The 14,356-nt window shown below is 40.5% G+C and overlaps 1 protein-coding gene across 12 annotated transcripts in view; it reads left to right on the top strand.

Moving 5' to 3' along the window:
• LOC143363127 (uncharacterized) overlaps nucleotides 1–14,356 on the top strand; it is a 180,816-nt gene that overhangs the window by 32,636 nt on the left and 133,824 nt on the right. For 11 of the 12 annotated variants that reach the window (XM_076803739.1, XM_076803745.1, XM_076803744.1 and 8 more), the window contains 3 exons: nucleotides 2,146–2,307; nucleotides 9,199–9,685; nucleotides 11,411–14,356. In XM_076803739.1, the coding sequence (XP_076659854.1) occupies nucleotides 2,146–2,307; nucleotides 9,199–9,685; nucleotides 11,411–14,356 (3,595 nt within the window). The remainder of the gene's footprint in view (nucleotides 1–2,145; nucleotides 2,308–9,198; nucleotides 9,686–11,410) is intronic. The other variant, XM_076803747.1, reaches the window with a different exon arrangement.

Raw genomic sequence — 14,356 nt, 5'->3', positions numbered from 1 at the left:
GAGTTGCGATTGTAGGCACATTCCACTTATCGGTACAAGTAATAAATCCATCCTTAAACCACAAGAGGCGCTTCCATCCTTGAAGCGTCTATAATGAAATAGGTTGCTATTGGGTTCTCCGCGATCTGGAATATGTTGTAATACTGGATGAATGTAGTCAAAGAGTACTGTTTCCTGTTTTTTTTTATGTATCTTGGGCCGTAGATTACGATAAAGTACAAATACGCAGCCGACATAAGCAGAAAAGGTACAGCCGATTCTATCGGTGGCCAATTATTCGTTTTTTCATCTGCAATACGTTCGTTGAAAGTCGTGATTCTTTTGTTATACAAAGAGCATTGTAATCGACCAAAAACGCGAGTTGAGTTTTCATACAAATTCCATTTTGGCACGGGTTGTATGTTATGAAAATTAGAATATGGAATTATTTCTTTCGTCGACTTAAAGATTCTCAAACTAAAAATAAACGAAAAATGCTGTGTTCATTCTTGTCAGGTAATTACTTGTACTTTACAAATTTTTAAGCGTTACAAGTACATAAAGATCCAGAATCAAATTATTTAGAGCATTGTATTTGAAAATGTATCATTTATGAACTTGATATTCATGTATAAAATATTTTGTCAAATCTTTTATTAGTCCTTCAGTGAGAACTATGTATTCGGGCTGATGCGGTCAAACATACATATGCTAATTATTATAGTGAATTCTCGATTTACAGTTGGGGCCCATATCAAGTGGACACTCTTAAAAATCGCATAATGTTTTTGAAATTGGTCCAAATGACATGAATTTTTTTTTAGATGTTAGGACTAGTTCGCTAGATAATGTGTAAACAAAAATTTCTTTAGATTGCAACTGTTTGGAATGATAAAAAAATGATGATTTTTCAACTTTTTTATCTGAGCCTACAACGATAATTTAAGAAATGTGTTTTGTAGATTCCGGTAACTTACTTACATGCATACTGAAAGTTTCATTGAAAACGGTCAACGTTCCAATGAGCTACAAACGTTTAATAATGATCACATAATGGCGAAATTCCGTGGCAAGGTCAAAAATCTGCGACTTTCACCCTTGAAACGTTTGTTCTGTATCATTTTCATTACAAAAATGCCATGAATATTTTGGTGATAGTCCCACAAAAAAAAAAAAATAATGAAAAACAAAGAAGTTTTGTTATTGCATTAGTAGTGGTCTCCCAGTCTCACACCGATATACCCGACCCGTATTATGTTACACTTCTCGGCGACCGAAGTCTCTCGAGTTTCTTGGCCCCTCACGGGGTATACCCCGTGGTAGTGGGGATAATTCCAAGACATTTATCCGCCATGCCTCGACGACATATATAGAGAATTCACCGTATCTAATAATTATTTGTGGATGTAGTGAAATTTTACGTCCACATACATGCACAGTTAAGAGATTATGCTCGCAGCACCTGCTTTATAAAGTGCAACATTTTTATCATTTCGATCTTTTCTAAGAAATATTTTCCACATTCCGATTTAAACACAATAACCCACGACGATGTGATTTGCATAGAGAAAGGGCAGTTTGCTTGTCACTTACCTGCGAGGACTATGTATAGTGATGATAAGTCTCGGCCAAAGTCATGGTTACGATCTGCCATTGCCTGCTGTATGCGTAAGATTATCCCGTCGAATAATTAAATATACAACTTTGATCGATTTGTTTTTCAATATTCGAGACTGTTTAGTCCCAACGAGTGCAATAAACGTTCGACAACAAAAACCATGACTCAGAAGCTAAACGTCCTTATGTACACTTCCAGGACGAATGAATAGCCTTTTTTATGGCTTATCCATCCGATAAACCTGTACGTAGCAAAACTAAAAGAATTATGTAACGAATGCGCAATGCTTTCAACACGAAGTTCGTTTAATATATTCAGAATAATACAATACTTGTAATACTTTTAGACTCGAGTACAAACAAGAAAACTGTGTACGATTAGGTTGCAGATTTTATGAATTCATGTTAAAAATGAGTAGAGCAAACCGCAAAACTCAAAATGTCAACAGTATACAGGATAAGTCTCGTAACATGACAAGCTGAAATAGCTTGTTTTTAGTTGGTTATTTTTTATTTAACAATTTTAATGATGTCCCTATTCGTTTCTAGATACGGTGCTGGTGCAGCAGGTCGATTTCCTGGAGACGATTTTAGAGGAGACCTCCGACGATCTTCAAAGTGATTCCGATCGAAGCGGCACAACGTATTGGGTCGGCTCTGATTCGGAGACAGAAAGCGTGATCCACATAAGGTCGAAGCAGAAATCAGCGGGTAAGATTCGCCGGGAGATTCTATCGCGTTAAATATAATTTATATCTGTTGATCGTTACGCGGTTGCAGTAGGCCAACAGAAACAGGTTTAAAAATACCGGAGCTATTGGACCGGGCCGACGAATATCAATTTGGCAGCAATTCCGAACATGGGCTAATTGCCACGCGTTCCATTACGTTGCAAAGTGCGTGAAACGAGTTCGCACTTACCAACCAGGCTTTCCTGCAAATATCGATCCCATCATTTCACCCGCGAACAGTTATCGAGCGGTAGGGGATACAGTATCGATCGTGATCTATACTAGGACAGTGGATAGTTTGTGTTTTAAATTATTCTTCGAGCTTTTCATTCTACTGAATACACTTCGTACACCATTTTTATGTTTTAGGAATAGTAATGTTTTATCTACTGGAACGTGACGTTCACGATCTTGCAATTTACTAAGAGATAGTCAAATGAATTGTACACATGTTCACTGCCAACACAGCGATCACAAAAATGAGAAGCAAAGCAATTTATAAAGGATGATCGGTAATTGGTGGTGCAACCGGAAAGGGAATGATTCAACATAAAAAAATAAGTCGAAAATGTAGGATAAAATTTGTTCATACGAGGATTTGTTTTCGAGGAAATCGAGTTTGAAAATTCGTCAAGTTCGCGCGCTTAGCATTCGTAAGAAATAGAATTGGTTGGTCATGGACAGACGCGTCAGTAAAAAATTAAAAACGAAATACTTCGGTATCAATCCTAGATTTTTAAAGACAATGACTTTTAATCACTGCTAGGTAATGTATTCATTCATCTATTTGAATATTATTTTCTGTTAAGGCCTATCAAGTGGTTATTTATGGCTTGCCTGAATTCGGTACTCTATTTTGAATTTTGTTGATGGCGGACTTTGGACCATTACGCGATTAGAATGTGGTTATCTTTTATTTTAAACGGAAAATGTACATTGTTATTTGCTGCTTCTTTTTTGTTATCTAACTGGTAAGATGTTCTAGCATTATATGTATTTATATTGGGTATAATTACTGTACATTTAATATGTTGGAAAAAATTATAACGTTCTCGACAGTAGCTACAATGAGTACGAAGTACAAAAGAGAACACCCCTGTTGGTCGGGCTGCTGCATCTTACGCGGATTTTGAATGATTAATAACTAAAACATGAAGCCGAAAACGCAATTTTTTGATTCCTCATTTCCGTCTTATATTGTAATGGAGAACTACCCCATAAATTTTCTCCCATCTGCAGTCGAACAACCTGTATATGTTAGCATGAAAATTAATGTTTGAATTTGGACAAACTATTGAGGTAGCCAACATATTAATGGAAAATTGAAATGTTCTACTCTATAAAGTAGAAAACTACTCTATAAACTTATAAAGCGTGGTTTCGAAAGTCGCGCCGTTCGAAGTCTCCTTGCAGTATGCAATCCGTCTAACTTGCGTGCATGTTCGGTTGCCATTCGCCAGGCGGCGACTCTTTACCGGATAGAGCCTATGTATTCTGTACCGTTCTCTTACGAAGGAGCTCGTTTCTTCAAAAGTTATATTTAAAACGACGATTAGGTGTTCACGTAACTTCACATTTTTCAAAGTCAATTCACTGAAACGGGAATTCAGTAGAAATTTAATTCTCTAGTTAGAAATCTAATTATATAGTCTCAATTTGATGAAAAGAAACTTTTTACTGAAAGTTTAGTTAAAAGTCATTCAACATTAACTTTTTGTGGATAAATCTTGGCAACGCTATCATTACTGTTGGATAATAGTGTGAGATTATAAAAATATAGAAAATTTTAATTTTGTCTAATTGAAGTGTACGTAGTCAAATGGTATTTATAAAATAGCATTTCATTTTTGTTTAATTGAGGTATACGTAGTCAAGTAATATTTATAAAATAGCATTTAATTTTTGTTTAATTGAGGTGTTTTTAGTTAAATGATATTTTTAAAATAGCATTTTATTTTTCTTTAATTGAGGTATACGTGGTTAAATAATATTTATAAAGTAGCATTTAATTTTTGTTTAATCGAGGTATATGTGGTCAAATAATATTAATAAAATAGCATTCAATTTTTTTAAGTATTAACAAATTTTTTCCATCCCATATAAATGCATAATGGGTGTTTTTTATTTATCAAAGTTCGCAAAATTTCAGCTGGCGTCATAAAAATTAAAACAATAAACGTCTGCAAATTATGTTGCCTATATCTTATTGAAGCATATGCAAGCGTATAATTATGTATGGTAACGTATATGAAAGTTAATACGTTCACTGTGCAAACCGTTAGTATAATTCCAACTCGTACGTCCGGCGAAGCGAAATAACGCTTCAGGAATGCAAAGTTTCTAAAATACCTCCTTGTTTATCATGCTCAAAAAATATCATTTCACTTGTGCTAATATTTTCAATTTTGAACAAATAAACAATTATCATTGGTAAAATATGTTTGAACATTAGACTGTGTATTTTATACGTTTACAGGGTAAAATGCAAACTTCAACGATGTTTTCATACATTTTTCATCTTCAGATCAAATAAAATACTATACTTTTATTACAAATTGCTAATTAATTTTAAATACCAGAAGATAAACTGAAAAGTCTAATTTACATAAAGATCGGCAGTTCACTGATTACACTGTCCAACACAAAAAAATTTGGCAATACCTGTTGGGTAATTCTTATACACTTTGTCATCCTAAAACCGAATCTGAAAGTAGAATTGCTCCATCACGCAACGTTTTCGAAAAATTTTGGTTTTTCTAAAAATGCCCGATTTTGATACGAAACGACGTGTTACGCAAAAACTAAACACGCGAGAAAGTTCAAATTTGAGTCAAGAGATAGAGGGGACTCTCCTCTACATATTCATATAGTCAATTATATTTTTATGTACTTCCTAATAGTTGTAAATGGTTGTTAAAGTTTGAAAATGTGCCGACGCGGGTACTTTGTACGCTCTATTTTTGTATTTATGTGAAAAATCCTTTGTCTAGCAGGAATTTACTATACAGGAATGCATTCTACAGACATTTCTGGTAAAGAAACCATTCACGAAAAGTATTTGGTTCCCTTAATGTACGAGAAGGTTCAGAAAATGTTAATTGACAGCGTGTGCGCGACGCGTTCGCGCCAGACGGCCATTGCAGCCTTTTCGCGACTCGCCAGGGCCGTCGCTATGCGTAGTCGACGATGGTACCACTCAAGTATGTCTTTGCTTACTATGCTTAATTAAATACATTTTTTTTGTCTTTTTGGGTGCCAATCATTGCAAAAGATTATAAAAATACGAGTTATATTCACATTTCATTGTGGAAATGCTTAATAAAGAAAATTGAATACAAAAACTTACCTATTTCTGATGTAAACAAATTAAAAATGTTTCCGCCTTGCTTGACGTTTGTTCCTGGTATCCCGATTTTCAATAATAAGTGTCCAGCAGTAATCAGCAAGCATCCGCACATAAGTCTTTTCCTTTGTAACGTTTTTCCATTGTTGAAATATCTTGATGAAAGATTAATGCTGGAATTGATTGGCGCAAATGATTGGCGTTATTAGTTTAGTTTTTGCGTAACACGTCGTTTCGTATCAAAATCGGGCATTTTTACAAAAACCAAAATTTTTCGAAAACGTTGCGTGATGGAGCAATTCTACTTTCAGATTCGGTTTTAGGGCGACAAAGTGTATAAGAATCACCCAACAGGTATTGCAAAACTCGAAAAAAGTTTAATTTTGTTGGACAGTGTTATAGTTGAATCATACATATGGTATACCCGTAATATCGAAAAGTTAATAATAGTTAATAATTTTATAAGTTGATAATATTGTCATGTGCAATTTAGCGAGCTATTATGTCTGATTTGGCAGTTATAGCTAAAATTTATTGAACGATTATAACTCATAAATTTTAGCAAAATTCGACATTTACATGTATACAACACATAATTTTTTCTAACTAAATTAGTATTGTAGAACCGATATCAAACGTACTCTGTATCTCTGAAATTCATCTGCACGGACTTTACAATGTTTAACAGAAAATTAACAAAAATTACGCTCGTTTTTCAGGAATGTTTCATATGGAGTTTAATAAAACATGTGCTAAATCTGTATAGTAAACGCGATACACGAATAAGGCAAGCGCAAAGAGAAAACGAAATTTTATGTATGGGATAGTGAACGTGTTAATAAGCTGTTTTTACACGTGGCTTTTGATCAAATCGGTCTTCAGCGGGAAAAACCATGAATAACTGATTGCTCGAGCACATGATTTTACTCCGCGACGGATTAAAGTAACTTATTACAGTAATTAACGATCGCATCTAAGGTGAATCTTTTGTGTTTAACAAGTTCGTTAATACTCCTTTTGCGTCAGCTATATTAATGAAACTAGCTTAATTAGCAGCTAGTTTCAAATCTATCAAAAGCGATTCATCTGCAGTTACTGTAACTTGTGCAAATGAACTTTTTAGTAGATTTTATCGAAATTAACAGTTGGTCACCTGTTTCGAAAGACTCTTTTTATATAAATAGAAAATTTACTATTTTCATCGAGTCTTCTATTTTCATTATAATATTTTACAGGTTACTTTTATGAGTTAAAATTATTTTTTGTTGATTTTTGAAATTTTTAAATGATCTATTCGGAGAAAATAGTTTAAGGATAGTGCTATCGAATTAAAGTAATTTTTGAACATATCGGAATATCATGCGAGATCAATTTTTCTCAAAATTGTTGCAGAACAAAATATGTCTATTCTAGATTTTTAGATTTTTAACAGTAAGTTGAATATACATGTATCTGCTCGATAATTTTAAAATTTTGTTTTTTTTTTCCGGAAGTCTTCGCGTGAAGTGAAGAAAGTTTATTTTATGTTTTTGAAAATAGTAATTTCATAAGAAGAAATGAGTAATTTTTGTTATAGAATTACGCATTTTGTTCACGTTGTAAAAGGATATGCATTTAGGGAATGTTATGCAACGTCGACGGGGTTTATAAGAGGTCATACAAATTCGCAAATTATTTTTTTGTCTAACAATCGACAGCGGAATGTCTTCTTATATCCCTGCAGTGCGAACGTACGCGCGATTCTTTTCCGTTGCATCTAATATTAGATCACCTTCAATGTGATTCATATAGGATTACCATGGACTAGTCGTTGAATTCCACGTGCATGTGATCACGCGAAAATAAACTGATAGGGCAACACGTCGCGGAGTGAATTCAATTACACCTTTTGAACCCGCGGGAATTCCAAGCATGCCGAATTTGAATTCAATACCGCTCTCCAAACAATAGAAACTGGAAACTTTCACTAAATATTCCTTCATTCTTCTTTCTTAATTCTCACGAATACATCTTTAATTGCGGATACATCCAGCAGTAAAAAAATAATTTTGTTTGGTTACTACCACACCAAATTTACGTTTCAACTAATTTATGTGTTTTCGATACTGCTCGCAGAACCAATACGTAGCTGATTTCAATAAGAATTTAATGATTGATTCGCTTAACGATACGTTCATAGCTACTAAAATTTTGACGTTAGAGCCTGGGTCTATTTTGACTCAGATTATCAAAACTCAGTTCCTGGCGATTGAATGAACTGAACAACAGTTACATTAAAGACAACAGGAATACTCTCTGTGTCTACAAGAAGTACTTCAAAAAATATGTTTAAAAGAATGGATACACAAAGCAGTAAATATTTCTAATCAATTGTGTAGAATGTTCCGCCATCCGAGTGGTTAATGAGATTCGTTATTTTAATTCCTTTTCTACGAGTACTTGGCGGTCTACATTCTACACTGAATTTTACAAGTATGAGTTGAAAGTATTCGCATTTTCGAAATTGCATATTGATCCCGAAAACTTGCAATGTTCGGATACCCGAAGCTGCAGTTGGGTACAGTTGAGTTCGAGTAATCGTTTCAGTATGACGCTTTTCAATTTTCGGGCATCCGAACATTCGGGATCCCGACCTGACCCGAGGTTCGGCTACCCAACATTTCGGGTGCCCGAATAAATGCTCAAAATCTATGGTCTAAGCAGAAAACAAATTTGTCACGATTCATTGAAACGTGGCGTTGCTGTGACGTCGCGTCACTTCCGGGATGACCAATTAGATGACACCCTGAATAATCCGTGTGGGTGTTCGTTCGGGTCGTGTTATCATTCCTGGCGGCATTAGAAACTCGGTGAAAAGCCGTGGTTGTTTGAAGATTGCCTCGTCCGCGGCCCAGTTTACGCAGTCGAGTCACGGAAGTGGGTCTTCGGCCGAGGGGGCCGTCCAATCCTCGCGTACCGCGCACCCGCTATCAGGTTTACGCGTCTGCTGCTCCCGGCGACGGCTGTCAGGAAGCCATGGTTCATTCAACCGGAAGCGATGCTTACAGCGTTATGCGGTCACCGGTTGCCTGACTAGCCTGACTAGCCTGCCTCTGTCATGCCGGATTCGTGACCGTCGTTCGACACGTGATCGACGACACGAGCCGCGATAACGCCACTCGATCCGAATGACACGTTTCACCGTGTTCCTCTCGAGCACGACATCGTAATCGCCTCGTTAGCGATCTTAATTTACAGGCTGTTCTTGCCCTTTCTTTTCCACGCTTCGCTGTTTCGCTCGATTTTTATCCTACCGCTCTGTGAGGGTGTGTGTGTGTGTGTGTGTGTGTGTGTGAGAGAGAGAGAGAGAGAGAGAGAGAGAGAGAGAACGACTTTTTTCTCGCAGTATTCGAAACAATTTATTTTTTCTTACATATACTGTGAAAGAACAAAAAACAAAAACAGAAAACGTCACTTGAGAGGTTAAAATAGAAAAATGTTAACAAAATCCCCTCATAATACACACTCTCTCTGGTAATTCTGTTACAGATGGCAGCGGCAGCGAATGCAACTCCGTCGTGCCAAAAAAGCGACGACGCAGGAACAACGGGACCGACCGCGATCACCAGGTGACCTTCGAGGACTATCCAGCCTCGCCGAGGTCCTCGAGGTCCTCCGCGTCTTCGAGGTCGAGTTCCCTCCTGCAATTCGAGTCGTTGGAGAGGACTTGCGCTACCCTGTCGCCGTCCAGCTACAGCTTCGATTCTCTGGAATATTCGAACCGTTCGAACGCTTCTCATCCAGAGAATACATCCCCGGACAGCCTCGAACAGGACTACGAGAAGGTCCTGCCTAACGGTTTCGGGAATGTCGATCACTTCTCGCGGATCAGACCCTACCGCAGCTTCGAGAGTCTGGACACTTGTCAGAAGGATGACGAGTTCGGACCCAGCGGGTTGACCAATGGATTCGCACCTTTGTACCTGAAACGTAACTCGGACTTGTCCAGGATACGCAGAAATGGCCATCGTCCAAGGTACTCTTCGTTTAGACGGTGAAATACACAGCAAAATTCCGAAAATGTGTCGGAAAAGCATTGATATTCTACAAACTTTTCCTTTCGGGACGATAGGTCGCCGAGGAACTGCTCAACATTGTTAACCCTTGGCACTCGAATGGCGACTATAAGGCGCCGCTGAAAATTGCTGTATCATTATTCAAAATATTTTTTATCTTTTTAAATTTGTTTGTATTTAATAAATTACTAAAGACTTCAGTATTGTACGAGAAGATTGCACCATTTTCGTATGTATAACACGAAGAAGAATATATAGAAGAGAAATATTCTAGGTCGGAAGAAATATTTCGTTTTGGAGTTAAAATAGCTTCGAGTGCAAAGGGTTAATACTGAAATTATGTCTCTCCATAAACTTCAACATCCACCCTATAAATAATTTCGTATTTTATTAATTTATATGTATTCTTTAAATTAAATTGATGTCGAGCTTTGATTTCACAATGTATGCCATGTTTTCGGGATTTCGTATTGCATGTTCCGTTGCCGGTAACTGTCCCGCATCAATTGATTGCAACATGCCACTATTGTCGCAGTTGTAATATTTGGCAGGTGCGCAAGCTTGTGACAGGTGAAGTTTTTGCGATGAAATTTTCCAGAAACGAATAATGGAATCTACTCGCATAGATTAAATGTCGTGTCATTTTTCATTTGTTGGTTCGAATGTTGCTGCAAAAAGATAAATGAGATTCGGCAACCGTCGAACAGAGGTCTTTAAATTTTCTTGGCAACAACTGTCAGTATCAAAGCTTGCTACGTGACCCTCGTTTTTTGGCCAAGTTATCGCAATCGCAACCCTGAATAGACCTCCTTGACTTTTACTTTTAATTTCGAGAAGATCTGAAATTACATTCACGAATACATTCGAATTTCGCTATTATAGTTATTTTCTTTTTGGTAGATCATTCCCGTACACTTCCTTGTTCGGAATTAGAATTTGCAAAATGATTATGATTCGTCCTGTGGTATTCAGAGAACGATTAATTTATTTTTAATATTTTCACAACGAGAGGCGTGGTCACTTCAATCCAGCTGTTCTCTTATTTATTTATTTCTATTTCTTTATTGTTTAATTATAGGAATGTTATATTTCCAAAATTGATTAATTGTGTTTTTGAGAACATGAAATAAATCATTTCTATTTTATATAGCTTCTACACGAAGTGTTATGTAGCAAACTATTAAAAAAAGGACACGTGTAAACAAATACAAATTTAAATTTTCCATTCGTTCCGTCTCTTCTGTGCTTTAATATCTTTTGAAATAAATTCTTCCCCATTTTTTTTCGTACATGACTCACAGAAAATATTCATACACACTAATTAACCCCTTGCTTTATAATTTAATTGCAGTGCAAAATAAAATGCTTTATTTTGTTTTAAAATAAGCGTAGAATGGTTAGGTTGCTTGTGTGTTAGTTTATGAAGGCAAGTTAAAAATTACCAAGTTCGGCGTTCGACCCACTGGGTTAAATCTATTCAATTGAATTTTATGGGTCCATTAATAGCGTTATTATATAAAACAATATTGCTGAAAGTAATAGTAATATTGCACAAAAGTCATAGTAAAAGTTCGACAAAATGAAATTGGATAAATATCGTCCGCGTGTACAAATGTGTTTGCGAGACACGGTATAATTTCAACTCGCAACAAGCGATGAAATAATTTTTCTGTCGGCCGGATCAGGGATTTCTGGCACGAAGACGACGAGTACGAGGACGACGACGACGAGGAAGACCTCGGCGATGAGGAAGATCGACTGTTGAAGGACAATCGCGTGGGCTCGGAGATCGAGGATCGATTGATGGTATTTGGCGACCCGATGTGCAACTACGCGACCTCCGTGGACTACAGGAACACGATTGATTTGCGAGAGATCGGCGTCGAGTCGAAGAGGGACGCGCTGTTGGACCTGAAGTCTGGCCAGGCGACTGTGTCGAGTTCGTTTCGTCTGCTTCAGACCAGGTTAAATATAGCCGGCGGTATGGCGCACGGTCGCGGCAGCATGGTTGCCGATCATCATCATCATCATCACCATCATCACCATCACCACCATCATCAGCAGCCGCAGCAGAAGCAGTCGCCTCCATCGCAGGATCAGAATCCTCGGTACGACGAATACGATCGCCACGAGCTGCGGCAGCACCAGCACCACCAGCGTCAAGGGTGGAGCAAGGAGGAGTGCTTTAATTTTAGATTCACGGATAAATCTCAAAGCGCGCCCAGTCTGCCTAGCAGCGTCGACGAGTCCGCACACGGTCCACGGTCGTTGGCAGCGCGCACATCTTCAAGGGCAACGTCTCTCGTCTCCACGTCGAACCTATTCGAGAACTACACCAGGGTAGCGAGCGTGCCCGTCGACTTGAATCTCTGCGGCTTTTCTTCGACGTACGATGAGCCCGAGTACCCTGAAGTGAGCTCGGACGACCACGAAATGGCGGAGATCGCGAAGGTGCACGAGAAGAAGCTGCTGGACAGCACAGAGGGGATCCAACAAAACGGCGACAGCACGGAGGAGAACACCGGGCAGCAGTTGAAAAACTCCCTGATGTCATCGGTGAGAACGCAAGCTGCACAGAACGCGATGGCCGACGGCAAGCTAGAGGACACGGAAGAAGAGAACTTGGCGGACGAGGAGGAGTGCGTGGGCGATCACTGCTCGAATCAGCGAGAAATGAAGCAGCAAGTCACCTCGACGGTGAAGACTCAGGATCGCGGGAACTGCGTACTGGACATGGCGCTCGTCATGGAGAACGACATCGGCGCGGTTGACGAAGCGATCAGGCAGTTCAAGCGCGAGGTCGAGGAAGCCGGTACAGTCTTAAACGGCAAGAACATGGACGGTGTTCAGAGGACTCTATCCGGTAGACTGCGAACCCACAGGGTGAAGAACAACGCCAGCTACGAGCTCGCCCAGCAGTTCGAGATCGACGAGAGAAACTTCCGATCGAACCGGGTTCGCAAGGAGACTGCCAACGACAACGAACAACCCCCAAAGTCGCCGAGAAGTGGTTTCGGCGGAAGACGACGCGTGTTGAACAACGCCAGCTACGAGCTGGCTCAACAGTGTGACTACATAAAGGCTGTACAATCGTCGAAGGGTGCTTTTCAACGAATGGACGCGTGCGACGAGCTAGAGGAGCACGCGTCGAAACGATCCCCTCGGCTCAGGGTTATCGACATGGTGCAACAGATGAGCAGCAGCTCGACGTCGAATCTCAACAGCCACGAGCCGTATCAGGACACAAAAACCTACTCGAAATCAACGGAGGACATATTCTCGCAGTTCTCGAAAGGCCCGTTCACCAGGGTGCCGATCAACCAACTGGGCGACCGGATCAAGAAGCAGGAGGACGAGTCTATCTTGAGCCAGATAAAAAAAAACTCGGATCCATTTTCAGCCTATGGAAAAGATCGTAGTGGACACCCCATAGTAGACGACGAGATAGATTTCCCCTGCTTGGAGACCAAACCCATAGGAACTTCCAGCCTGGAGGGGGGCGTACCGTGCGAAGCAATAAACGTTCGGGAGCCCCATGACCAACAACCCCCTGACCTAGTACACGAGACGGAGGCTTCGCCACTGAAGTCCCCCGAACACCATGACACCGATCTACGCACCATGGACGAGACGAGCGACTCGAAGAAATCATGCATAGCCGACTTTTATCTTGAAAAGCGGCTCGAGGAGGGTGACGAAGAGCTGGCGGAAGTCATCGACGAGGCTGCTCGCGGCTCTCAGAACGCTGGAGAACGACTCTGGAGGGTCGTGGTGGAAAAGCAGGCCGCGGAGAAAGAGGCTTCCGCGAAGAAGGTTACGGAGAAAGAGGAGGAGGAGGAGGAGGAAGCGGCGAGGGAGAAGGGGATCGTCGGGGAAAGGAAAGAGAACGAGAAGAGAGAGCAAGAGCAAAAGCATACGGAGGAGGTGGTGGCAGCAGAGGAAGCAGCGAGGGGACACAGTGTCCACGGTGTTCTTTCCCCCCCACCAAGTAGCAGCAATACCGACGTGCTGGAGCCCAGTGAACGGAGTGGGAATCCAGCGGTGGCCGTGGTAGTTGATACGAATCATCGCGGTGATCGCGACAAACGTCACGAGGAGAACGCGGCGGCAACAACAACTGCGGCGGCGGCGGCAGCAGCAGCAGCAGCAGCAGCAGCAGCGGCTGCGGCAACGAAGGTTAGGGTAGCTGAAGAGGCGACGAGGATGTCGGTGCCGGTGGCGACCACCAAACGGTCCGTCATCCCCGCGACAACGAAAAAGGACACCACCCCGGTCAGGTACCAGAGGAACATGGTGGTGGACGCGTCCTCCGGGATCCCCACGGTCAAGGAGGAGAGGAAGAAGGGTGGCCTAGGCGGGTTCCTGCAGAGGTTCTCCAGGCTACGGTTCAGTGGTAGATCGAAAGTGCCGCGGTCCGAGGTGCAAAAAAAGAGTGACGCGCACGTCCAAGTGAATCGCGGCAAGGTGCACGACGAACAGACCAAAAAGGAGCCGGATTATATCATCATTCCGTTGCATCCGCCGGAAGAGGATAGGCAGAAGGAAGACAATGTCGCCACGGACGTTCAATCAAAAACGGACATCGGCAGGAGGACCGCAGGGGACGTGCAGCGAACCTCCTCCAACATCAG

This window comes from Halictus rubicundus, chromosome 2 (genome assembly GCF_050948215.1).
Source record: "Halictus rubicundus isolate RS-2024b chromosome 2, iyHalRubi1_principal, whole genome shotgun sequence".
NCBI lineage: Eukaryota > Metazoa > Arthropoda > Insecta > Hymenoptera > Halictidae > Halictus > Halictus rubicundus.
Note: the sequence above shows the minus strand (reverse complement) of the source record. Positions and strands in the feature narration are given on the sequence as shown.